Here is a 27896-nt window from a genome sequence, read left to right as displayed (position 1 = left end):
AATTCATGAAGTCAGCAATCTCCTATTCCTGTAGACATAGTGAAGATGCAAGAGCAAAAGTGAAAGTGAGAGAAGAGGAACGAAAGACATCCACTAAGCCTGGGTTTCAGTGAGCTCACCAACCATTTCTTCATGTGTCTTTACCCCTAACAATTATTTAGCACTTGATCACACCATCACACAGTCCATATGATTCCCAGATTATGGTGGCTAAAATATCCAGAAACAGATTTTATTGTCTTAATGAAACAATCAAATTCAATATATGGAAGTTAGCCTATTCTGCATCAACCAGAAAGTAGTCACTTCCTAACTGCATATGACAGACAGAAAAAGTACTAAAGGAAGTTATATACAATGAAACCATTAAATGCAGATTTGCCACAAGGCAAGATGGTAATACTTGAACATTATGAAGTGCAAAAACTGCACAAGCACATTATATTTTAAACACTTCATCTATTTAACAAACTATGTACCCTCTTCAGCTAAATAAGATGAATTGAGATTCAAGACGCAGCACCATACTAGCAAATCTCATCCTAAAGGCATCCATTAATATAAATCAACAGCAGCAATTTGGTTTGATCACTTATTTGCAAGAATCATTAAGGTTTATTAGCATAATTGTTCCCTCTGGGATTTCATGTCGAGAAAATGAAGAATGGCATTATCAATATTTAAAAGATAAGTGTGTAATGTTCAGAGTATTTCAACAGTCATCTGCAGGTGGTGTCCAGCTGCAGCAAATTAGATTAGATTTGGGCATTTTTCTGAACGAAAGAAAAATTGTTTTGTTCTAATTGCTTTATTTTATAAAGCAATACCATTTCGTAAAGAATTTTTACTGTATAGCTACACTTAACAGTGCACATCTATTAACATGCTTTATTTCAGATCAGCAACTCTGTTAAGTTCAACCCTGTTATATTGTAACTACTGGGGGACATTAATCAGTATAATTCATCATCTATTATAAGGAAAAGCTCCTTCCCCTCAGTACTCTAGACATTTCAGTCTAGACTTGTAGGTAAAAAGTTGTTTTCTAGAGGGAAATGAACGAGAAGACTTCCTTGTAATGTTGGGAAGGCATAAGTCCTCCCTTAACAATGAAGTATCATTTATGATAGTAATAATTTATTACTAGAAATAATATTTAAATGTAATAATTTTTTAATAATGACATGCAATGGAATGTTATTTAGTGATAAAAATAAATGAGCTATCAAGTCACATAAAGATTTGCAGGAACCTTTAAATGAGTTTTGCTAAGGGAAAGATGCCGGTCTGAAAAGGCTACATACTGTATGATTCCAATGATACGACATTCTGGAAAAGGCAAATCTATAGAAACAATAGAAAGATTAGTGGTTCCCAGGGGTTTGGGAGGAAGGAGTGAGGGAGAAATGAATAGGTAGAACACAGAGACTTTTTAGGCAGTGAAACTATTCTGTATGATACTGTAATAATAGATATATGACAATATGTATCAATTTTCTGACCTCAAGCAACCTTCTTGCCTCAGTCTCCCAAGTAACTGGGATTACAGGTGCAAGCCACCACTCCTGGCCAGATGCATGACATTATGTATTTCTCAAAACCCACCTGGGAGCAGTGGCTCATGCCTATACTCCCAGCACTTTGGGAGGCCAAGGTGGGTGTATGACTTGAGGTCAGGAGTTCAAGACCAGCCTGGCCAAACTGGTGAAACTCCATCTCTACTAAAAATACAAAAATTTGCTTGTAGTCTCAGCTACTTGGGAGGCTGAGGCAGGAGAATCGCTTGAACCTGGGAGGTAGAGGTTGCAGTGAGCCGAGATCATGTCACTGCACTACAGACTGGGCAACATAGCCAGACTTCATCTCAGAAAAAAAACAAAACAAATCCTCATAGACCTATACAAAACAAAGAGTGAACCCTAATGTCAATTACGAACTTAATCATATTAATATTGGTTCGTCAAGTGTAACAAATGTACTACACTAATATGTAATGCTAAAAATAGGGGAAATTGTATGGGTGCGGTGGGGAGGAGAGGTGAGATGGGGAACTCTCTGTATTCTGTCAATTTTTCTGTAAACCTAAAACTGCTTCGAAAAAGGAGCAAAGTCTATTAAAAATGTAGTAATTGTTAGGATAATTTTTTTAAAGGTTAAAATCAGCTAATTGTTACAATTGATTAAATTTGTCTTGGATTTAGGTCAATATTCTGGCCAAAAATCTTTTTCTCAGATTACCTATTAAATTATATGAATCCTTCTACCATATCCAAGGGTATACTGGAAATGAGGAATTATAACTGAAGTTCCCTTTAGAGACAAAAGTCCTCAATTCGAGAAGTAAACAGTAAAAAACATACATGTTTGCTGAAATACTTTGCAATGTCACTATTTCACTGTTAGGAATTAACAAATTAAACCCCACACTCTATTGAATGTGTTATACCCTGTTCAACCCTGAACCCATGCCTGTCTCCTATCTCTTCTATAGAGGGCCCAACCCTTTGCGGAGATGGATATGCCAAGAAGAGAAATTTATAGCAGGCTGCCTGCTTTGCTCCATTCCAGATCAATTTACACAGAACACCCAGAGGGCAGGTTTACGCCTTCTCTCCATTTCTCTCAAACAGTGATGGCAATGAGTGGAGTACTAGAGACAATATAGATATGCAACCACGGGATAAATGACCAAAGGACAGAGAGAGGAGCGACCTCAGTTGTATGATGGAACCAAGAGAAGTCGCTGATTTTTAGTTGTTTTGATCTGGTTGTAAGGATGGGGTGACAACTTCCAAGCTTTTACACGTCAGCACTGAAACTGCAAGTCCCATTTGTTATTAATCTTTAAGCAGACATATTGCTACAGAAGACGGACTCCAAATTAGAATAACACAAAGTTATACCACTAATCACCTTATACAAATATTTTAGTGTTGACAAGATTTCTCTGAATGTATCATTTCTAAAATCAGTATATCTAATTTCTCTGATCCATTATCATTCTTAAACTTCCCATTTAAAATGGACTTTAGTGTCTAACCTGCCTATGGAATGAACCAGATCAACATCCTGCCATCATGTAACGTGCTCTGTCTTGGTACCTGGACCACATAGCAGAGTAAGATTCATGTGGCTCATAGATTTTAGTCCCAAAATTTACCAGCAGCTTCTGCGGGGGCGGGGGGGGGGGGTGAAGTGAAGGCTGCTGGAAGCTCGTGCTACCCTCAGTGCCTCACAACCCAGCAAAGGGGACAGCGACCTGGACTCCCATTGCTGAGGATTAAACCAGTCATCGTCCCTAGCAGAGACCTTGCTGACTAGGCACTTAGTGTGCGGGATGCTCCATGCGTGGAAATTGCCTTCGGCTCCATGCATTAGGCAGTAGTTTGCGTATTTCTGTGTGCGCAGTTTCCACAGTCCCGAACTTGGCTCCCAAACCCACTGAAACCACAGTTCGGCCGCTGGAGGGAAATCGAGCTTCCCTAGCCCACTGCAAAGTGCTTGGGTCAGGCCACAGTCTGAACTTCCCGCTTTTCTAGTTTAGACCTATAGAAGTAGCCCTCCTGCCCTGGTCCTAAGAAGCTCAATGCCGATTGTATCTTATCGCGTCCAATGGGAGGCCACGTTCTGCGTGGGTCGGTTTTGGTCGAGCGGAGGGCGCGCAGCTCCACCGTTGCCAGGACGCCGCGTAAACACCCGAGCGCGCGCAGCCAGGTGCGCTCCTTGGGGCTGGTGGCTGCTGCGTTTGCGGCGGGAGGTGGTGGCCGCGGTCCCACGAGAGGGGGTATTTTTCGTCAGCCAAGATGGTGAGCCAGTTGGGGGACTTGAAACTACTTGTTTATTTGTTGATTTAATTCTAGTTTGGCGCTCATCTGCTTCTAAAAAAGGATTTTAAGTGCTTAATCTGGTCATTAATTGGGGAGCTTGTATTTGCTTTCGGAAGCTTCAGGTGCTATTAGAAGGGACGCTCGCGGTGGTTTCCAGCTTTTTTGGCACTTTTCGCATAGTGTATTAAATACATCTTTAAATCTGCCCAATAGAACCTCTGAAGAAATAAGTAGATATAAAAGTGTAGGAGAAAGCGAATTGGTAAATAGCGGCGAATTGACCTATTACATTTATGTTAGGAAAATCTGACCAGCTTCTGAACAGCACTTTATGGCCCTGTGGTGGTAGTCGTGGTGGTGGTGGTGGTGGGTGGAATGAGGGGAGGAGAAATTCCCTGGTGGTAGTAAAGATCTGGGTCTGTAGGGTGCGATTAATCCTAGCACAGCTATTTATTAGCTGCAGAACCTTGGGTAAAGTTACTTTTCATGTTTCATCTATAAAATTGGTAATAATAACAGTACCTATTTAATCGACATGTGAACATATTTACCACGTTTACTTTTTATTCGGTATACTCCTTTGAATTTAGGAAGGAAGCCAGGCTCTTCGTATCCTTTCTTACTAAGGTTTATATCAATACATTTTTTAAAATTAGATTTTGGAATATCAAAATATGCATCTTTTTTTTCTTCCATCGTAGGGTTCCAAAAGGAGAAATTTGAGCTGTAGTGAAAGGCATCAGAAATTAGTAGATGAAAACTACTGCAAAAAATTACATGTCCAAGCTCTAAAAAACATCAACAGTCAAATCAGGAATCAAATGGTGCAGAATGAAAATGATAACCGTGTTCAGCGCAAGCAATTTCTCAGATTATTACAAAATGAACAATTTGAGTTGGATATGGAAGAGGCCATTCAAAAGGTAAGTTTTACTATTCATTGTTACTTTTTTTTTTTCATTTTGCACCTTGGAAACGATGAAAGTCAGCTGTTAATGCTGGAAATGAGTAGATAAACAACAGCAGCAGGTAAGTGATGCCTGATTGTGCCTCAGCTCAGTGTAATCGTAAAGAGCTGGGTTTCTGGAGCCGGCCTGTTTTTGAATCCTACTACTGCTATACCTTAGCTACGGACCCTTGAGTAAGTTGCTTTTATACTTTTTTTTTTTTTTTTTTGGATGGAGTCTTGCTCTGTCGCCCAGGTTGCAGTGCAGTGGCACGATCTTGGCTCACTGCAACCTCTGCCTCCGGGGTTCAAGCGATTCTTCTGCCTCAGCCTCCTGAATAGCTGGGACTATAGGCGCGCAACACCACGCCTGGCTAATTTTTAAATTTTTAGTAGAGACGGGGTTTCACCATATTGACCAGGCTGATCTCGAACTCCTAACCTCGTGATCCGCCCGCCTCGGCCTCCCAAAGTGCTGGGATTATAGGGGTGAGCCACCGCGCCCAGCTGCTTTTATTTTTTATGCTTTTTCTATAAAATGGGGAATAAGAATAGTACCTCCTACTTAGGACTGTTTTAATAATGAGTTAATACATGCAAGACTCTTGGAATAGTGCCTGGTACAGAATAAGCACTCAGATTTTTTTTTTAACATAAATATGAACTCTGTAATTACTACCAGTTTTGTTCATGTAAGTACAATTGTGTTGCCTTTCATAAATTTCTAAAAACAAAAATTTAGGGGTGCCTTTAAAAAATTTACTGAAATTAATGTATACATTATTAAGTGGTAGAAAATGAACCCTTAGGTATATCTCAACATTTTAAGGGATTAAGGTGGTAGAAAAGGGAAACTAATAAGAATTCAGACATGATAGAAGTGAATTCTCATAAATACATAAAAGGTATTCTGATATGTCAGTAGTTTTTGAGGAGCTGCTGTATGTTAAACATTTTGGAGGATTTTGTGGAGAATAACAAAAGCAAATTTAAAAAATGATATCCACCCTTCTGTGTTCCAAATTCAAAAGCTTAGATATGATTTTTTTTTTTAACTCTGAGAAAGCACATCTTAGGGGTTGGATATTTTTCCTATTCTTATTATTTTCTCTTTAATTTGAAAGAATATCCCAGGTATCACACCAACTCTTTCCTACATAGTTAAGTGTACATCTAACAAAATATGGATGTTTTCTTACATGGAGTACCATAATACTATTATCTCGCCCATTCCATAAACACATTTCTGTGATTGTGTCAAAAATCTGGTTTTACAGTTGGTTTGTTTTAATCAAGATCCAAGCAACATTCATACGGTGTATTTGGTGGTTATGTCTGTTTAAGTCCCTCTTAATTGAAAACAGCCCCTCCTTCACCGTGTTTTTTTATTTTTTGACTTCATGTTTTTAGCTTGCTAAACTAAGCCAGTTGTTTTATCCAGTAGCCCACATTCTGAATGTACGTGTTTGCTTCCTCATGTTCCTTTAATTTATTTCCCTATCTGTTATATTTCCTCTAAATAGAACCTAGCCATAAAGACACAATTAGATTGCGGTCCACCTTTTTTTGGCAAGAATACTCCATAGGTGATGCTGTCTTTGTCATTGTGTCACAACAGGGAACACATGAGGTCTGGTTATTCCACTTTTAGTGATGCCAGTATTGATGAGTGGGTTTAGGAAGACAGTCTGGTTTCTCCACTGTAAAGGTTCCCATCAAACTTTCATCTGTGGTTTCACAAAAGAATTTTTTCTTTCATTAGTGGTTACAAAAACTGATATTCTGATTCTTTTATTCCTTTCACATTTAATTAGCTGAAATTCCTCTGTAAAGAACTTCACCTCGGGCCAGCACAATTGCTCACCCATATAATTCTAGCACTTTGGGAGGCCAAGATGGAAGGATCTCTTGAGCCCAGGAGTTTAAGGCTGCAGTGAGCTATGATCTTGCCACCGCACTCCAGCCTGAATGACAGAGACCCTGTTCCCCTGCCCCCGCCCCACAAAAAAAAACCCAAAAAACCAAAAACAACAACAACAAAAAAAACACTTTGTTATTGACTAGGGTTATTTATTCTTACTGAAAAAGGAGACAGTTAATTTTCAGAGTAAGGAATTGGTGTCCTATTTTCTTCCATTGGTGTCTACCTATGTTGTGGTTGTTTTTAAATTTTTGTTTTATTTAGTTTTTGACTTTGTCTCTTTTTAAAAATACCTTTATGGACTCATAGATATTTATGTACTTAATTGCATTTATTATTTTTGATGCTCAAATTATCTCATCCTTGGCCAATGGATGCCCTTTTATATTGCCTCTGTGTCGTTTGTTTGTTTTTTTTTGAGACAGAGTCTTCATCTGTCTCCCAGGCTGGAGTGCAGCCGCACCATCTCGGCTCACTGCAACCTCCGCCTTCTGGGTTCAAGAGATTCTTCTCCCTCAGCCTCCCAAGTAGCTGAGATTACAGGCCTGCACCACCATGCTAGGCTAGTTTTTGTATTTTTAGTAGAGATGGGGTTTCACGATGTTGGCCAGGCTGGTCTTGAACTCCTGACTTCAAGTGATCTGCCTGCCTCGGCCTCCCAAAGTGCTGGGATTACATGTGTCAGCCACTGCACCTGGCCCTCTGTGTCCTTTTGACAATATTTCCTTAATCTTTGATACCTTCCTTGCTTTTTGTCAAAACAAATTGTTCTAGGCTTGTGATAATTTTATGTGTCAACTTGACTGGGCCTTGGGGTTTCTAGGCATTTGATAAAACATCATTCTCGGTGTTTCTGTGAGGTTGTTTTGGATGAGATTAGCATTTAAATCCATAGACTGAGTATAAAGCACATTGCCCTCCCTAATATAGGTGGGCCTCATCTGATCAGTTGAAGGCCTGAATAGAACAAAAAGACTGACCTTCTTTTGAATAAGACAGAATTCTTCATGCCTGATTGCCTTTCAGCTGGGACATTTCCTTTTTTCTAGTCATTGAACTCAAACTAAAACATTGGCTCTTTCTGGGTCTTGAGCCTGCTGGTTCTCAGGCTTTAGGACTCAAACTAGAACAAAACCATTAGTTCCTCAGCTTGCCAGCTCACCTTGCAGATCTTAGAACTTGCCTGCCTTCATAATCACTTACTCTAGAGAACCCTGACAAATACAAAACTTATCTCTTATATTTTTTGTCCTACACCTGGAATCAGCCATTGTGCCAGGAAGCGCTGTTATCATTTAGTGGAAATAATATTTCAAGAAAACTTGGGTGCTAGGTTTACTCATAATTCTTGGGTTATCATTGCTTCCAGGTTTTTTCAGTGAACAAATCTTGGAAATATGCATATTTTTAACTTATTATTTTGAGATAAGTTTAGATTTATAGGAGAGTTGCAAAAACAGTGTAGAGAATTCACATATACCCTTCACCTGACTACTTCTTAACATCTTACACAGATGAAAATCATGGAAAAGTTATCAAAATGGAGAATTTAGCTTTCATGGAATACTGTTAACTGTGAGATTTATTCAGATTTCATCAGTTTGTCCACTAATGTGTTTTTGCTACTTGAGGACCACAGATTGCATTTAGTTGTCATGTATCCTTAGTTTTTAGCCTTGAGAGGAATGTGGCTATGTGTCCTGAGTCACATAGCATGCTGCTACAACTTCTGCTTTTCCAATTACAGATTAAATCTTCCTTATTCTTGTTCTGTAAATGATTAGGAAAGACACCAGAGATAAGACCCCTCAAGATCATTACCCTTTCTCATGGAATGTTCCTTGGAATGCAACTAATTAAATTGCTATAATATGTATACTGACCTTATATGGAAAAAGTTGCAACCCTGTTAAGCTTCTCTGTCTCTGCCTATATAAGTGAAACCTTAACTTCCCCACGTTGGAACAATGACCCATTATTTTGGAGTTTGTGTTTCCTGAGTGGCTGTCCTCAAGCTTTGCATTTGAATAAACTATAGTCATATATATATATATATATATATATATATATATATATTTTTTTTTTTTTTTTTTTTTTTTTTTTTTTGAGACAGAATTTCGCTCTTGTTGTCCAGGCTGGAGTGCAATGGTGCAATTTTGGCTCACCACAACCTCTGCCTCCCGGGTTCAAGTGATTCTCCTGCCGAGGCCTTCCAAGTAGCTGGGATTATAGGCATGCACCACCACACCCAGCTAATTCTGTATTTTTAGTAGGGATGGGGTTTCTCCACGTTGGTCAGGCTCATCTCCAACTCCCAACCTAGGATGATCTGTCCTCTTCGGCCTCCCAAAGTGCTCCCAAAGTGGATTACAGGCATGAGCCACCGTGCCCAGCCAGTCATTGTTTCTTCTCCAATCTTTGTCTCCTCTAGTTTGTAAGAATTCTTCACTTTTTGCTGTCTTTCATGACCTTGACAATTTTGAAGAGTACACGTTAGTTGCTGTAGTAGTTTTCAATTGCTAAGTAACGAATTACCACAAACTTAGCTGCTTAAAACAACACCCATTTATTATCTCAGTTTCTGCAAGTCAGAAATCTAGGTGTGGTGTAGCTGGGTACTAAATATATTCCCAAGAGATAATTGAAGGCATATATCTACATAAAAACTCATACACGAGTGTCTATAACAGCATTATTCATGACACCCAGAAAGTAGAAACCCAGATGCCAATCAGCTGATAAATGGATAAACAAAATGTGTTACATCTATACAATGGAATATTACACAGCCATAAAAAGGAATGAATTACTGATACATGCTACAACATGGATGAACCTTGAAAACAGTTTGCTAAGTGAAATAAACCAGATACAAAAGGCCACATATTGTGTGAATTCATTTATATGAAATACCCAGAATATGCAAATCCATAGAGACAAAAAATAGATAAGTAGGTGCCAGGGGTTGGGGGAAAAGGTGAGAGGAATAGTAAGTGACTGCTAATAGGTTACAGGTTTCTTTTGGGGTGATGTAAACATTCTGGAGTGTTGACATTTTATGCCACACACAAATGTACACACAGATGTGCTATATATAGTGTGTACACACAATCACCTATATATATCTATAGCATTTATAAAAATATAACATAGCAGCTTTATAGCTGCCATAGCACAAATGTTTATAATATATAGCAGCATTATTTATAAATGTCAAAATTTAGAAGCAACCAAGATGTCCTTCAATAGATAATGGATAAACTGTGATACATCCAGACAATGGAATATTAATCAGTGCCAAAATGAAATGAGCTATGAAGCCATGAAAAGATGTGGAGGAACTTTAAATGCATATTACTAAGTGAAAGAAGCCAGCCCAAAAAGGCTCCATTCTGTATAATTCTGACTATGTGACATTCTGGGAAAGGCAAAACTATGGAAACAGTAAAAATGTAAGTTGTTTTTAGGATTTTAGGGAGGAAGGGTTGAATAGACAGATCACAGAGGATTTTTAGGGTAGTGAAATGATTGTGTACAACACTGTTATGGTAGATACATATGATTATGCATTGCCAAAACCCATAGAATGTGTACCACCAAGAATGAACCTTAATGTAAACTATGGACTTTGCGTGATAATGATGCATAGGTTTAAGTAATGTAAATACAGGTTTACTGAGTGTAACAAATATACCAGTCTAATGGAGGAGGCTGATAGAAGGGGAAGCTGAGCATGTGTAGGGACAGGGAATATATGGGAACTCTGTGTACTTTCTGCTCAATTTTGTTGTGAACCCAAAACTTCAAAGTCTATTTTTTTTAAGGCTCTGGAACTAAATAGTGGTGATAGATACACAACATTGTGAATATACAAAATCACTGAATTGTGAATTGTAAAAGGTGAATTTTATGCTATATGAATTATATCTCAATTATTAAAAAATAACATGTACCAAGAATGTTACATAAATGGCATCAAACTGTATGTAATCTTTTGGAATTAGCTTTTTTCACTTAGCATAATTCATGGAGATTCATCCAAGTTTTGCTTGCATTCTTTTTCTTTTTATTGCTGAGTAGTATCCCATAGTATGGATGTACCACAGTTTATTTGACCACTCACATGATGAAGGATGTCTGGAGTATTTTTGGTATTGGCTATTATGAATAAATCTGCTGTAAACATTTGTATACAGGTTTTTAAATAAAAAGTTTTCATTTCCCTGGGATAAATGCTTAAGAGGTACAATTGTTGAGTTGTGTGATAATTGCATGGAGGCTTTTTTTTTTTTTTAAGAGACAGGGTCTTGCTCTGTTGCCCAGATGGAGTGCAGTGGCATGATCATGGCTTACTGCAGCCTTGAACTCCTGGTCTCCGGCGGTCCTCCTACCTCAACCTCCTGATATAGCTAGAACTACAGATTTGTGCCACCACACCTGGCTAATTTTCTGTAAGGACAGCACCTCTCTATGTTGCCCAGGCTGGTCTCAAACTCCTGGCCTTAAGGATCCTCCCACCTTAGCCTCCCAAAGTGCTGGGATTACACGTGTAAGCCACAGCGCTCAGCTGCATGTTAGTTTTACATCAAACTATAAAACTGATTTTCAGAATGCCTGTACCATTTTACATTCCCACACAGCAATATATGAGTGATAGTTTCTTGCCAGCATCTGGTGTTGGCACTGTTTTTTGTTTTAGCCATTCCAATAGGTACGTAGTAATATCTCCTTGCAATTCTAATTTGCATTTCCTGATGGCTAATGATGTTGAATATCTTTTCATGTGTTTTTATTAGATACTGAATTTAATCAAGCCTCTAGATCTTTCTGCCATTTTTACAGGAAATATAAAAGAGAAAAAAGTTCAGTGATATATCCTGGGGAAGCAATCAGTCAAATGCAAAATGTGGAACATTCTACGGGATGTATGTCCTAATTTCTATAACAAGTCAGTGGCTTGGGGGAAAAATGTGTGTAGAGGTGATTGTTACAGAATATATAAGAGACTTAAGAAAAATAATAATTAGATGCAATATGTGGATCTTGTTTGGATTTTGATTTGAGCAAACCAACTAGAAAAGTATGTTGAGACAATTGGGAAAGCTTGAATATGGACATGGTATTAGACATTAACTAAGGAATTATTGTTAATTAGACATGTTGATGACATGATTGTTATATTTTTAAAAATTCTGATCAGGTAGATATTCGTACTGAATTATTTACATGGTAAGTGACATGATGTCTAGGATTGTTTTAAAACACCCTAGCAGAAAAAGAATAAGGGAAAAAAGAGTGAAATGGAAGGTAGACAAAAAGATTAGCAGAATGTCGACAATTTTTGAAAACATGTGTGATGGGTACCTGAGAGTGTATTTAAATATTCTTCTTACTATTGGCAATACTTGAAATTTTCCATGATAAAATATTTTGAAAAAGTATTTATTGAAACAACATTTTGTATTTTAAAATAAAACATCATCAATTGTTGGCCTTAAGGCATTTAGTTTTCTGTTATAAAACAAATTCAACCTTGATGAAAAAAATCTGATTCTAGAGGACAAACAACGAAGTTAAATTTTTCGTTCAGGCAGAAGAAAACAAGAGATTGAAAGAACTGCAGCTCAAACAAGAAGAAAAACTGGCTATGGAATTGGCAAAACTGAAACATGAAAGTCTAAAGGACGAAAAGATGAGGCAACAAGTAAGAGAAAACAGGTATCTTGGTTTCTCTAAATTTCATTTATTTAGTCTTTATCTTTAAACTCTTATGTAATCCTTAGCACCTGAAAGTGAAATTTCTTTGTTTATATCATTTCACTTAGTTAATATTTTACCTGGAAATACTTATTGCTTTAAGTTCTATAAATATTTATTTGAGAAAAGAAGTTGTATTCATGGAAGTGTGAATATTTACAGTGAAAAATAAATATCAGTCCCCCTGCTCTTTCCTTTACACATAAATTTTAAAATGACCTCTTATAAAGAATGAATTCCTAATCTTAAGAGAAACCTTAGGTAATAACTAGTTTAATTTTATACCTCTACATAAATTTCCTACAGTATTTCTGGAATGACTGTGGAGCCTGTGTTTCAGTACCTCTAGTAACTGCAGTAGGAACTTTAGTCTTAATGTTAAATTATCTTCCCCCCCATTGTTTTAAATCAATTTCTCTGTGACTTCATGCATCTGTCTTCTTTAGATGTCCTTTCACATATATGAACGCACTAAATGTTTTCTTCTGTAAGTTAGCTATCCCTTGTTCCTTCAGTTGTTTCTTATATAACCTGGCTTTAAGTTTATTCATCATCCTGGTTTCTTCTCTGATTACAGTTTAAATTATTAGTATTCCTTAATTGCCCCCATACTTCCGTATGATACTCCAAGAAAGACTGCCAGATACTCCAGATGACAGGACACTATTCTAGAATGTTTCTTGATCCTGCCTAAGATCGAATTACTTTTTAGGAACAGCCTTGTCACAGTGTTAATCAAAACTCAGGGCCAAGTAAATGCTAATCATATACTTATGTAATTGAATATATTGGAAATTTACTTCGATAGTTGTTACATTTTATCTTAATTGAGCAGGACGTCTGTAGAATATTACAGGAAACATGGATGAGCTTCATGGATTTTGAACCTTGTTAAATTATATTAATATGTTTGGCAAATGTATCCATGTGTATTTTTCTGGCTCCACAACTCTAATCAGATTCTCTAAGAGATTACCGATCCTTAGAAATTTAGAATTACTGCTAAAATCTGCTTATTGTTCTAGTCTCAAACTATCTTTTTGGGCCCTAATTCTCCAACCATCATTAGCTGTTACTCATGGTTTTTTTTTTTTTTATCACCTGACGATGAACTATTTCTTTTCTCTAATTCCCTGAAAACAAGAATTAAATAGAAGAGATTTTCACTTCTAGCAATTGCAGATTAGGTTATTCAGATAAATGTTCCTCCTGAGAAAAAGTCTAGGAAAAGCATAAAATTAAGATCTGTGAAAGGAAGGAAACCAGAATGCGAGCTTGGCATTTGTAGTGGCATTTCCTCTAGAGGTTTCTGCTGATTACAAAAAATGGCTGAGAGTTAAGTGAAGCAGAGCTTGGCCAATAAGCATATGGCAGTATGTTCGACAGCGTTCTACAAGCTGTACACTTAAGATTTGTGCACTTTAGTGTGTGTTTTACTTCAATAATACAGAATTAGATTTTATTAGACATAGATTAAGGGATAATCTGTGAAAAGGTTCTGGAAAATATTCAGAATAAAGCATGGAGAGACAAAAGGATAGAAAAATACAGATGAGAATTTAAAAGAGATATGGGCTATGGTACAAAGTTCTAGCAGATGTATTAATATAATTTTAGTCCTGGTAGAGAGGTGAAAGAGGATAATACAGAAGCATTATGTGAGGAGATGCTGGCCTGGAATTTTCAGAACATTGCAAGTAATGAAAACAGTACTTTCACTCATCCTAATAAAACTTTTAAAATCCAACAGTAATAGAAAATCATAAAAAAGCAGCCAGAACAAAAAAGATTATTATCTCCAAAGAGACAACAGTAAGAAGTATGACTTAATCCTGAATAGAAACAGTAGAAATTAAAAGATAACAGATTTACCTGAGTACAAAAAAAATAGAATGAATGAGTAGGACCTAGTATTTCATAGCACAACAGGGTGACTATAGTCAATAATAATTTCACTGGACATTTAAAAATAACTAAAAGAGTATAACTGGATTGTTTGTAACACAAATGATAAATGCTTGAGGGGATGGATACCCCATTTTCCATGATATGATTAGTATGCATTGCATGCCTATATCAAAATGTCTCATGTACCCCATAAATATATACAAATATATACTGTGTACCCACAAAAACTAAAAGGAAGAAAGTGCTTGAGTATATACAAAAAAATTTACAACTCAACCAGAATTTTATACCTTGTGAAAAATTTTTTCAAACTAAAAGTCATTCAGTTGAGTACTCTTTCACATAGAGTATGCCTCCTCTCAGCAGTGTCAGAATTGCTAAGAGTGTTTTTATTTTGTGCACAAGCCATATTAAAATTTTCACTGTCATGCAGAAATGGACTGTATTTCAAATTGGCATGTCTAAATTCAGGGAACTGCTCTGGTGCTTAAAATATATCCTAATTTATTTAAAATCACCTATATTAAGATTTAGCTTTTTTAATGTAAAAGAAATTAATTTTTTAAATGCACGGCACATTTAAAAAATCATTGAAGTTTATTTTGAAAATATTTCTTTGAGCTCAGAAATCATGACTCCTGTTAATTGATTTTGGAACACATGGTTTTGTAATCCAAGAAAGTACTTAAAAGATAATTTAACTTTGCTGCTGTTTTTAACTGGAGTTGGGAAACTCACTGTTTATTTTTAGAAATCCTATTTTAAATTATGGCACTAAACAATTAGTAGTTATAATTAATTGCCCAATTAACTAAATGTATTTATTACACAGTTAACACATACTGTTATGAAAGCAAAAGCAAGTACCTCATATCTCATTTATATTTAAGTTCAGCAAAAACCATTTCAAAGAAAAGACAGAGACAGTTTTTCCTTCTTAATACTATTACCATTACCTTGCTTATACCAGTATAATTATGTTCTGGACTAATAATCAAGCTGTTAATTCATAAAATAGATGAGATAGATTAAAAGAGCACAAAATAACATTTTCTGAGAAACAAAAACAAGATTGATCACCGATAATCCTGCATTAAAGGGAATACTAGCAGTTCTTCATTAGGTATTAATAGAAGAAGAAAAATGATCCCAAGCTTAATTTCAGAACTGCAAGAGGTACATGTATAGTAAATTTAGTTGATATTTGAATGTATAAAATATTTATTATGTCTTTTGGGAATTAAAATATGTAAAGAGTTAAAAATATGACAAAATGAGATAGGAAGTAAATGAAGTTAAAGTCAAGAATCTTGCATTGTCAAATAATAATGAATAAATTTATTCACCTGGAAACAAAGAAACATGCTGTAATATCTGTAATAAAAATTTGGAAAAGAAAATATAACTGACTAATAGAGAATAAAATATGATAATAGGAATTGATTATTCCAAAAAACTTATGTAAAAAAGAGTTAACGTAGCAGGCTTGAGGCTATCTTAGAAAGTCCTGCTTGCAAGTTTGGTCTTTGGCTGGTTTCTGGAAACTAGGCTTTTGAGAAGGTTCTTACCACCTTAACTGCTAAGGGTGATTCACTGTGGCTAAAATGTGAAAACAATATGGATTAGGCCGGGTGCGGTGGCTCATGCCTGTAATCCCAGCACTTTGGGAGGCCAAGGTGAGTGGATCGCAGGGTCAGGAGATCGAGACCATCCTGGCTAACACGGTGAAACCGCGTCTCTACTAAAAATACAAAAAATTAGCCGGGCCTGGTGGCACACGCCTGTAGTCCCAGCTACTTGGGAGGCTGAGGCAGGATAATCGCTTGAACCTGGGAGGCGGAGCTTGCAGTGAGCCAAGATCGCGCCACTGCACTCCAGCCTGGGCGACAGAGAGAGACTCTGTCTCAAAAAAAAAAAAAGAAAAAAGAAAACAAAACAATATGGATTATACTGAATACCCATTTTCTTTCTGGGAGTCTGGAATATTGGTACGTTCTAAGTAGAGGGTGCCTAAGTTACCACCCCCAATAAGAACCCTGAGCACTGAGTTCTGATGAGCTCTAATGTTGTCTGCCAGGCATTTCACACGTCACAACTCATTGCTCGGGGAATTAAGCGTGTCCTGTGTGTTTCCACAGGTAGAGGCCTTTTGCACCCAGTTTTCTCTGAATTTCACCCATGTGCCTTTTTCCTTTGCCATTTTTGCTGTGTTTCGTTTCTTTATAGTAAGTCATAGCCGTGAGTATAACTATATGCTGAGTCCTGTATCCTCCTAGTGAATCATCTAACCTGATGGTGGTCTTGGGAACCCCCAACACAGAAGCAAACAGGAGAGAAGAGAGAACATAGGACAGGGAAGACAAGTAGAAAGAAGATAGCAGCTTGTAAATGGAAACCCAATTATATTAGTAGTTATAGTAAACATATTTGAACCATTTGCCAAAATTGATGAAATGTTGTATCAGAATAAAAATATCAACAGATTTTCAGAGGAATCAATTTATACATAGTATTTTCTCTGTCCATAGTGGAATTAAACTAGACGTAAGTAATAAAAAAAAAAAAACTAGGCAATCTTTATATGCTTAGGTATTTAAAAATGTGCTTCACATTACCCTTTGGTCAAAAAGTACAGATGCTCCTTGATGTACGATGGGTTCATGTCCCAATAAACTACATTTTCAATTTACGACAGGTTTATGGGATGCATCCCCATCGTGAATTGAGGAACCTACTGTGAATGCATATGGTTTTCTCACCATTGTAAAGTCAAACCATCATTAATCAGAGACTGTCTATAATCAAAATTGAAATTAGAAAGTATTTTTAACTGAATAATAATGAAAATACCACATACTAAAAGTTGCAGGATTGGACTGATATTAGCAAAATAGCAGAGTAGGCAGCTCCCAGCTCCTGTCTCTCCTCCCAGCCCATCCCCCCACTACAAACATCAGAAAACAAGCAGAAACTCTCAGAACCAATTTTATAAGAACTTTGGGTAGCATTCAAAGGTTTATTGCAATCAAGCAAATGCTGAAACAAGAAAAAGCCTAAAAATGGTAGTAAAGTTCTGTGGTATCTTCACTTGCCCTTTCCTCATTCCCTCCTAGCTCAGAGGCAGGTAGCCCTTGTTTCCAGTGCAGGACCCTGGTCCCTGGTTCAGGAGGAGCAGAGCAGATCTTATTCACAAATTGTTGGGTATATCTGTTCTAACCTACCTTGGGACTACGTGAAAAACTAACACAAGGCAATTATCTGTTTTACCTCACTCAGAACTCATTTAGGCCAGAAGAACAAATTGTATCTCTGATAAGGATTTAATATCTGAAATATATAAAGAACTCATACAATTCAATAATTTTAAAAACCCAGTTCAAAAATGGACAAAGAACTTAGACGTTTCTCTAAAGAAGATGTTGAGTGAATGATAAGTACATGAAAATATACTCAACATTATGTGTCATTAGGGAAATGCAAATCAAAACCATAAGAAGAAACTGTTTCACATCTAATAGGCAATTTTAATAAAAGTAGTGGAAAATAATAGGTATTGCCAAGAAAGTGGAAAAATTGGAACCCTCAGAAATTGCTGGTAGAAATGTAAAATGATGCAGGTGCTATGGGAAAAAGTTAAACAAAGGATTACCATATGAGCCAGCAATTCCACTCCTAGGCATAAATATACAAAAAATTCAATAGTGAGACTTAAATGGATACTTGTATACAAACTTTTGGTGCAGCATTATTTACAATAGCCAAAATGTTGAAACAACCTGAATGTCCATCAGATGGGTGGATAAATGAAGTGTAGTATATATACACTATACAATATCCTTCAGTTATAAAAAAAAAAAATGAAGCACTGATACATGCTAAAATATTAGTGAACCTTGAAAACATTATGTTAAGTAAGCGAGACACAAAAGGACAAGTATTATATAATTCCACTTTTGTGAACTATCTAGAATAGGCAAATAGACAAAATGCAGATTAGGAATTCCAGGGGTTAGGGAGAGGGAAGAATGGGGAGTTATTGTTTAAGAGGTGCAGCATTTCTCTTTGGGGGGAATGAAAAAGTTTTGGAAATAGTGTTGATGGTTGCAGAACACTGTGAATGTAATTAACACCACTGAGTTGTACATTTAAAAATGGTTAGGATGGCAAATTTTTGTTACATATATTTTCACATGATAAAAAATGTTACAGGACTGAAAAAAAAGAAACCAACTTGTGGCATATAGTTAAGGCTGTTCCTCAAGGGTAGGTCTTAATCTGAAATAACTATATTAGAAAGGAAAACTCCATCTGGAATTACTAGAAAACAAACTGCAAATTCTCTTCTGGAATGATTACAAAAAGAAGGTAGGAGGAAGGCAATAATAAAGATAAGAGCAGAAATGAGTAAGTTAGAATATAAACATAAAGTAGAACAAATAAAGCCAAGAACTGTGCCATAAAAAGGTGAATAAAATTGATGACCCCTTGGTAGGGATGACAGAGTAAAAGAGAATGCACAAATAACCAGTTTTTGGAATGGATAATGTGATATCACTGTAGAGCATACAAACACTTAATGGACCATAGGAGGATATTGCAAACAATTTTATGAAAATAAATTTGAAAATGTAGATGAAATAGATAAATTCTTAGCACATTTTACCAAACTGATTGGCACAAGAAGAAATAGCTAAATGTTCCTATAACTTTTAAAGATATTGCATCTGTAATTTAACCTTGTCCACAAATAAACCTACAGGGCTAGGTGAATTTTACCAAACATTCAGGACAAAGTAACACCAATCTTACGTAGTTCTGTAGAACAGAAAAAGAGGAAGCCCTTCCCAATTTGTTTTAATCAGATCAGTACCTGAATACGATATGAGAAACCTGTAGACTAATCTCTCTCATGAATTTAGCTCCTGTAATCTGAAATATTAGTCAATATGAAATCCAGTGCTGTATAAGAAAGATAAATCATCCTGACCAAATTTAATTTATTCCAGGAATGCAAAGGTGGTTTAACATTTTAAAAATCAGTAAATGTAATTCATCCTATTAACAATTATATGATTAGAAAAAGCCCATTGATATGAATCATCACTCTATGATTTAATAAAAAGAGTGTAGCAAGCTAGGGATAAAAGGGAACTTACAGCAACATTATCCTTAATAGCAAAATGTTAAACACTTTCCCTCTGACACTGAGAAGAAGAGAGGGATGCCTGCTCTGACAGCTTTTAGTCATCTTTGTATTATACATACTAATCAGTGCAATAGGGCAAGAAAAAGCAAAGACAGGTGCTAGGATTGACATTAAAGGAATAAAAATTTAATTATTCACAGATGATATGATTGTATGTGTAGAACATCCAAAAGCATCTACAAATAGCCGGGTGTGGTGGCTCATGCCTCTAATCCCAGCACTTTGCAAGGCCAAGGCAGGTGGATCACCTGAGGTCAGGAGTTTGAAACCAGCCTAGCCAACATGGTGTAACTCCATCTGTACTCAAAATACAAAAAATTAACTGGGCATGGTGGCACACACCTGTAGTCCCAGCTACCTGGGAGGCTGACACAGGAGAATCGCCTGAACCTGGGTGGCGGAGCTTGCAGTGAGCTGAGATCACACCACTGCACTCCAGCCTGAGTGACAGAGCGAGACTCCGTCTCCAAAAAAAAAAGAATCTAAAAATAAGAATTAGCAAATCATTCTACCAAAAAAAGCATATGCATTTATATGTTTATTGCTGTGCTATTCATAATAGCAAAGACATGGAATTAATCCAGGTGCCCACCAGTGGGAAATTGGGTAAAGAAAATGTGGTACATATATACCACGGAATACTCTACAGACATAAAAACAATGAAATTATGTCCTTTGCAGAAACATGGATGGAGCTGGAGGCCGTTATCCTAAGCAAATTAACGCAGTAACAGAAAACCAAATACTGCATATTCTCACTTATAGGTGGGAGCTAAACACTGAGTACACATAGACATATATGGGAACAATAGACACTGTGAACTACGAGAGGGTGGAGGAGGAGTGGGTTAAACAACCCATTTGATTCTGTGCTCACTGCCTGGGTGACAGGAGCTGTACTCCAAACCTCAGTATCACACAATATTCCCATGTAACAAATCTGCACATGTACCCCCAGTATCTAAAAGTTGAAATAAAAACTTAAAACCACTTTAGTAGACAGTTTGGCAGCTTCTTAAAAAGCTGAACGTGCATCTACTGTATGACCTGATCATTCCACCTTAGGTATTTATCCAAGAGAAATGAAAGCCTGTGACCACAAATAACTGGTACTCAAATTTCCATAGCAGCTTTATTTGCAATATCCACATACCTGAAACAACTCAAATGTCTATCAGCATGTGAACAGATAAGCAATGCGAGTGGATATCTATAATCTTAAAATAATATCCTGCAATAAAAAGGAGTAAGCAATTACTATATGCAATAAATGGATGTATTTGAAAATATTGAGTGAAAGAAGCCAGAGAAAAATGGTACCTGCACTATGATTCCATTTATATGAATTCTAGAAAATTTATACTGCCTAAGGTGACAGCAAATTAGCTTGCCTCAGGATAAGTGCGAACATAAAGGGGTAGAAGAGAGGTACCACAGGTTTATAAGGAAGTGATTGGGACGTGTTCATGATCTTGATTGTGGTGATGGTTTCACAGGTGCATACATATGTAAAAACTTATCAAACTGTATCCTTTAAACATGTTCAGTTTATTGAATATTGTAGATCAGTAAAACTGAAAACTAAAAAATATATTCAGTGATATTGTTGGGTATAAATTTAGTATATAAACATTAATTGTATTTCTGTAAATTATCAACAATTAGAAAGTGAGATTTGAAAAATAATCTACAGAAGGATATGAAAAATACCTAATGAAAAGTATAAAACTACCAAAATAAAACACAGATATAAACATCGATAGACTTTTAAAAAACCAAATAATTAGAAGGATATACTATGTTTATTGAAGACTCAGTAATGTAAAGATATTAGTACTTTCCAAATTGATTTATGAATTCAGTACAATCACAGCCAGTTTTGTTTATTGTGAAGTCTGACAAGCTGATTCTAAAATGTATATGGAAATGAAAGTATCAAGAATGGCTAAGACAGTCTCTAAGAAGATGACCAAAATTGGAGACTTATCCATGATATGAAGACGTATTATAATTTACAGCAGTTGAGATAGTGTGGTATTGACACAGGATAAGCAAACAGATGAATGTAATAGAACAGAGCAGTCCTTTTCAACCAGAAAATGTAAGCCCTAATGCCCTAAAGGCATCCATTAAATATAATGAATTATTTCTCCTATGGATCTAAAATAATACCCGCTGTATTCCCTCTTTGAGTAAATTAAAAATACAGTTACTCAGTTTTCTGTGAGGTTTTCATTCTCTTATGGTCCTAACATTTAAATTTGTTTTTGTTTTTTTAAACAGCATTGAGCTTAGAGAATTGGAGAAGAAATTAAAAGCAGCTTACATGAATAAAGAAAGGGCAGCTCAGATTGCTGAAAAGGATGCCATTAAATATGAACAAATGGTAATCATGTTTCTGGTCATTATGTTTTTAGCCTCATTTAGAAAATAAAAATTAGACTTGTTTCTTTAAAAATTGTCATATTGTATAAAGAATTTACACTGCTAGATTTCTTAAATATTTGTAAATTTTCAGATCCTTAAGATGTAGAAAATCCTGCGTGATTTCATTTTTAATATTAGAGCCTTTCAGAAACACATTGCTGCTTAGAATGACCAGCTATATTCAGTAACTCCCAGCATTCTTTATAGTCTCTAACTGATTATTCACTGACAAAGTAGTACAGTATAAATTGTTACCATGATAAGTGTATTTTAGAATGTTATGAAATTTTTAATTTTTTAAATGTTTTTAAGAGTAAACTACTTGATAATTTTATGTAGGAAACTTTCCAGTTTTATAAAAGCCATCTCTTTTTCTCATGTTTATCTCTTCTTTTATCCCCTTTTCTAACTCCTGATATGGTACCAAGTTGAAGATAAGAGTTACTCTTGGGCAAAGGAATCTCAGGCATACTCACTAGGAGTGCTTTGCTGTATGAATATATAATAGGGTTTACTGAATTAACAGATAATTAAAAGGGTGCACATCATCCCTTGAGCTCTCATTATCAAACAGAAGGGCCAATTATATATGAATGTTTATATACACATACATATCTATTGTGTATGTCCACATAAACATATGTACACACACACACACTCTTATGGGGTGATATCAAAATACTTAACCAGTGCAATGCAATATGGGTATCAATTAAGAATAGATACCATAAATGACACATATATGTGTGTGTTGTGTGTGTACAATTGTGTTAGTATAGAAAATGTCTAGCGGGTACACAGCATGCTGTTAACAGGAATACCTTTAGGTGTGGCAGGTGATAAGAAAAGGTGGAGAGACTTCATTTGCTAAGCCATATAGCGCTGTCCTTTGAAAAAGAAAGTAGCACAAACAATGTCCTATTTGTCCAGTGGTTTGCAGTTTTAATTATCCTGATAGTTGAAGTTATTCAAGGTAGTTGTAGACGTTTTAATCTGACTCCTACGAGAATTGCTGCTATTTTCCAAATAAAAATTGATCCACAAAATGAAAGTCGAATACTGCTAGGACTTGACTAGGTGTCATGTAAGTACTAGTTTTGGCTTTTTCTCTGAGCCTTAGTTTTCTTATCTGTAAAATGAGAACATTGTTTTCGGTAAGTGTGTGGTAATCTACACATAAATGTTATTGTCATCTCATTTTTTAATAAAGAATTTAGTATAGCATGTACAAAGAAGATAATCAGAAACATTTTTGGTCAAGTCATATTATCAGAGTATATGTTAAAGGCTTCAGTGACGTCAGGAATGACATTCAGTATTCATATTTTAATCTGTTTACTCTTTATGTTTGATGCTGCTGACCATTCCATCATTCGGGATGTGATCATAAAAGTAAAGCGTAGTTTAAAAAATTGCCTCAGTATATTTCATTTAAAACTTATTTTATTAAATGATTTGAAAAATGCTCAAAAGAAATAAGGGGTTTAACCCATCCAAGAAGAAAGATTGTCTCTTGACAATGGGAATGGTCTTGAGTGAATTAAAAGCTGTAGAAAATAGGCACAGTAGCATCTGTGATTCTTTTCAGATAAAGGGCCTTTAATAAATCAGAAAGGGGAAACGTCAAGGGCCAATGGCAGGAAAGAAAGTTTAGGCTAGAAGAAACTTAAGAGCTGCTCAAAGCCATTTAATAGCAGACCTGGAAGAAAGAGGCAGTACCATCTTTAAATAGCAGCTGATAAACAATGAAGCTAAAAACGATGAAAATTGCCTAGCTCATTTTATATATAGAATAATAAGATAATGACTGCTTTAGCAGCTAAATAGTTATTAAGAAACTACTTACAATTGTATTCATTGTTTTTTGAATGTGGAGTTATTAATAATCCTTATCAGGTATTGTCCTGAGAGAGCTACTTGAAGGGATAGGAAAGCTGCTTTAGGGTCTGACTTATTATTCACACCCTTCAGGTAATAATAACTTACTTTTGCTTTTTAACCTAGACAGATGAAAAAATTTATTTTATGTAAAAGACTTTATAATATTCAATAACATTGGTGTAAAATATACTATCGTACTATGTTCAAATTTGAAAATGGGAAGATCAGTTTTGTTTTAATAACAGAAACGTGATGCTGAAATAGCCAAAACCATGATGGAAGAACACAAGAGAATAATAAAGGAAGAGAATGCTGCAGAAGACAAACGAAACAAAGCGAAAGCACAGTACTATCTTGACTTAGAGAAACAACTTGAAGAACAAGAAAAAAAAAAGCAGGAAGCTTATGAGCAGCTGCTAAAAGAGAAACTCATGATTGATGAAATTGTTAGGAAGATCTATGAAGAAGATCAGTTGTAAGTTTATCCTAACTTTCTTACATGTCTAAATGTTTACTTTAGATTTATCATAGGTTTGTTGTGAGGAACTGAAGCAGCTAGAACAGTGCCTAATACATAGTAAGTGCTCAATAAATACTAGCTATGAAAACATAAATCGGGACCAACTCCTTCTCATCTCCGTTAGCATAATTAATAAATGAATTATCTGATGATTAATAAATGCTGAAGTGATTGAATGACCTAAACCTTTGTTTTTCTTATATATGCCCATATCATATGTCAGAGGACATGTATTCTGATAAATTTTTTTGGTAGACAGCTTAAGTATAGAGTGCTGCAAAGCTAATGTTAACAGATTGTAGCCTTTATGAAATAAGATGCATAAAACTTCATTAATAGGTTAGAGGAGACTATCACAGTATTCTACCCAAAGAAAAATTCATACCTGGCATTATATTTAGCACACAGTAAGCATTCAAAATGTTTGTTGCATGCACGAATGAAAAAAACTATGGTGTTTTTCTGTACATTATGATGAACAAAATGAAATTACTTTTTTATATTTTATTGTTTACTATAAATCTGTACTTGTTATTGCTTTTCAGGGAAAAACAACAAAAGTTAGAAAAAATGAATGCAATGCGAAGGTATATAGAAGAGTTTCAGAAAGAGCAGGCTCTCTGGAGAAAAAAGAAACGTGAGGAGATGGAAGAAGAAAACAGAAAAATCATAGAGTTTGCTAACATGCAGCAGCAAAGAGAAGAAGATCGGATGGCAAAAGTTCAAGAAAATGAGGAGAAAAGACTACAGCTTCAGAATGCGGTATTAAAATAACCACTTCTTTAACACTAGTAAAATTCTGAAATATTAGTTACAGAATTTGGATCCTATAAATATTTATGTTTTTAAAAAAATTTAATAGTTGACACAGAAATTAGAAGAAATGCTGCGGCAACGTGAAGATTTGGAACAAGTGCGACAAGAATTATACCAGGAAGAACAAGCTGAAATATATAAGAGCAAGCTAAAAGTAAGTTTCAGAAATGGAAAGAATGATTAACATAGAGAAGAATATAATTTTGAGATGAAGCAGAAAAGAGATAGTACATTTAAATCCAACCATACTGGTAATTACATTATATGTAAATGGTATACTACAGTTAAAAGACAGAAATTTTCAAGCTGGCTAAAAAGATAGACTCAGGCATCAATTTATAAACTTACCATAAAAAGCATGATGCAACTATGTTGTCTGTAATCACAATTTAAAAATGAAGATACATACTTTAAAAGCAAAAGAATGGTGAAAGATATGTAACATACAGACACTAGTCAAAAGTAGGTGGGAGTTGCTACGTTAATATGAGACAAAGTCAACTTCAGGACAAGCAATTCATGATAATACAGTAAATTCATCTAGAAGATGTAATAGTCCTAAAGGCGTGTGAACCTAAATAATAAAGCTTCACAATACATGAAGCAAAACTGACAAAAACTGAAAGGAGAAAGAGGCAAATCCACAATCAGAGTTCAAGATTTTTTTTTTTTTCTTTTTCTCTTTCCAACTTTTACTTTAGGTTCAGGAGGTACATGTGCTGGTTTGTTACAGGGGTAAATTTGTGGGTCATGGGGATTTGGTGTAACATTATTTTGTCACCCAAGTAATGAGCATAGTACTCGATAGGTAGTTTATTGATCCTCACCCTCCTCCTATCTCTACCCTCAAGTAGGCCCCAGTGTCTGTTTTCCTTCTTTGTGTCCACGTGTACTCAATATTTAGCTCTTACTTTACGTGAAGACATGTAGTATTTGGTTTTCTATCCCTGCATTAATTAGCATAGGCTAATGGCCTCCAGCTCCATCCATGTTGACGCAAAGGATGTGATTTTGTTCTTTTTTATGGCTGTGTAGTATTCCGTGGTGTAGATGTACCACATTTTATTTATCCAGTCCACCATTGATGGATATCTAGGTGGATTCCATATCTTTGCCATTGTGAATAGTGCTGCTATAAATACACACATGCATGTGTCATTATGGTAAAATGATTTATATTCCTTTGGGTATATACCCAGCAATCCCATTGGGTATAAACCCAGCAATCAAATGGTAATTCTGTTTTCATTTTTTGGGGAGTCGCCACAGTGCTTTTCACAGTGGTTGAACTAGTTTACATTCCCACCAACAGTGTATAAGCATTCCTTTTTCTCCACAACCTTGTCAGCATCCATTCTTTTGTGACTTTAATAGCCATTCTGACTGATGTGAGATAGTATCTCATTGTGGTTTTGGTTTGCATTTCTCTAATGATTAGTGATATTGAGCACTTTTTCATATGCTTGTTGGCTACATATATATCATTTTTCGAGAGGTGTCTGTTCATGTACTTAGCCTATTTTTTCTTTTTATTTATTTATTTTATTTTATTATTATTTTTTGAGATGGGAGTCTCGCTCTGTCGCCCAGGTTGGAGTGCAGTGGCGTGATCTCGGCTCACTGCAAGCTATGCCTCCCGGGTTCACGCCATTCTCCTGCCTCAGCCTCCCAAGTAGCTGGGACTACAGGCACCCGCCACCATGCCCGGCTAATTTTTTTCTTTTGTATTTTTAGTAGAGATGGGGTTTCACCGTGTTAGCCAGGATGGTCTCGATCTCCTGACCTCATGATCCACCTGCCTTGGCCTCCCAAAGTGCTGGGATTAGAGGTGTGAGCCACCGTGCCTGGCCAGCCTATTTTTTAAATAGGGTTGTTAATTTGTTTACGTTCCTTAGATATTATGGATATTAGACCTTTGTCAGATGCATAGTTCGCAAATATTTTCTCCCATTCTGTAGGTTGTCTGTTTATTCTGTTGATAACTTCATTTCCTGTGAAGAAACTCTTTAGTTTAACTAGGTCCCACTTGTCAATTTTTGTTTTTGTTACAATTGCTTTTTGAGTCTTCATCATGAAATCTTTGCCAGGTCCTATGTCCAGAATGGTATTTCAATGCACAGTTCTCATTAATCTATAGACTAAGTAGTCAGAACCGCAGGATATCGTATTGAAAGCAATATCAATAAACTTGACCTGACATTTAGAGAATACTCCACCCAACAACAGCAGAACACAAATTCCATTCAAACATGGAACCTTCACCGAGATAGATCATATTCTAGGACATAAAGGAAGTCTCAATAAATTTTCAAGGTTTTAAATAATACCAGATATGTTTTCTGACTACAGTGGAATTAAATTAAAAATCAGTAATGAAAATATACCTGCAGACTCCTTAAATATATTATAATTAAACAATATATTTCTAAATAAGCAATGAGAAAAGGGGAATAAATAATATTGGAAATTAGAAAAATATTTCAAACTAAATGATTCAAAAAACAGCATTCCAAAATATATGACGTGCAGTTAATGCAGTGCTTAGAGGAAAGTTTATATCTTTAAATGCATATATTAGAAAAAAGAATGGTTAAAAATTAATGAGCCTGTGTCTACCCAAACACATACACAAATGTTTATGCAGCATTATTCACAATAGTCTAAAAGTATAAATAACCCAAAAGTAG

At 35.8% G+C, this 27896-nt stretch overlaps 2 protein-coding genes across 14 annotated transcripts in view; one reads left to right on the top strand and one right to left on the bottom strand.

The window, feature by feature from the left end:
* MNS1 (meiosis specific nuclear structural 1) overlaps positions 1-27896 on the top strand; it is a 199022-nt gene that overhangs the window by 159034 nt on the left and 12092 nt on the right. For 4 of the 5 annotated variants that reach the window (XM_063793990.1, XM_063793992.1, XM_063793991.1 and 1 more), the window contains 6 exons: positions 4529-4750; positions 12285-12412; positions 21849-21951; positions 24119-24348; positions 24939-25155; positions 25256-25363. In XM_063793990.1, the coding sequence (XP_063650060.1) occupies positions 4529-4750; positions 12285-12412; positions 21849-21951; positions 24119-24348; positions 24939-25155; positions 25256-25363 (1008 nt within the window). 5 annotated transcript variants of the gene reach the window in all.
* TEX9 (testis expressed 9) overlaps positions 8954-27896 on the bottom strand; it is a 216173-nt gene continuing 197230 nt past the window's right edge. For 4 of the 9 annotated variants that reach the window (XM_063795016.1, XM_063795019.1, XM_063795024.1 and 1 more), the window contains one exon: positions 21945-23121. Coding sequence is in view for 4 of the 9 variants with exons in the window: in XM_063795019.1 (XP_063651089.1) it covers positions 23008-23121 (114 nt within the window). In the remaining 5 variants the exon portion in view is untranslated. Of the gene's footprint in view, positions 9164-21944; positions 23122-27896 lie in introns of those variants that run through there. The other 5 variants (XM_063795017.1, XM_063795021.1, XM_016927627.4 and 2 more) reach the window with 3 other exon arrangements.

Source organism: Pan troglodytes, chromosome 16 (genome assembly GCF_028858775.2).
Source record: "Pan troglodytes isolate AG18354 chromosome 16, NHGRI_mPanTro3-v2.0_pri, whole genome shotgun sequence".
NCBI classification, from domain to species: domain Eukaryota; kingdom Metazoa; phylum Chordata; class Mammalia; order Primates; family Hominidae; genus Pan; species Pan troglodytes.
This window is presented reverse-complemented; position numbering and strand designations above follow the sequence as displayed.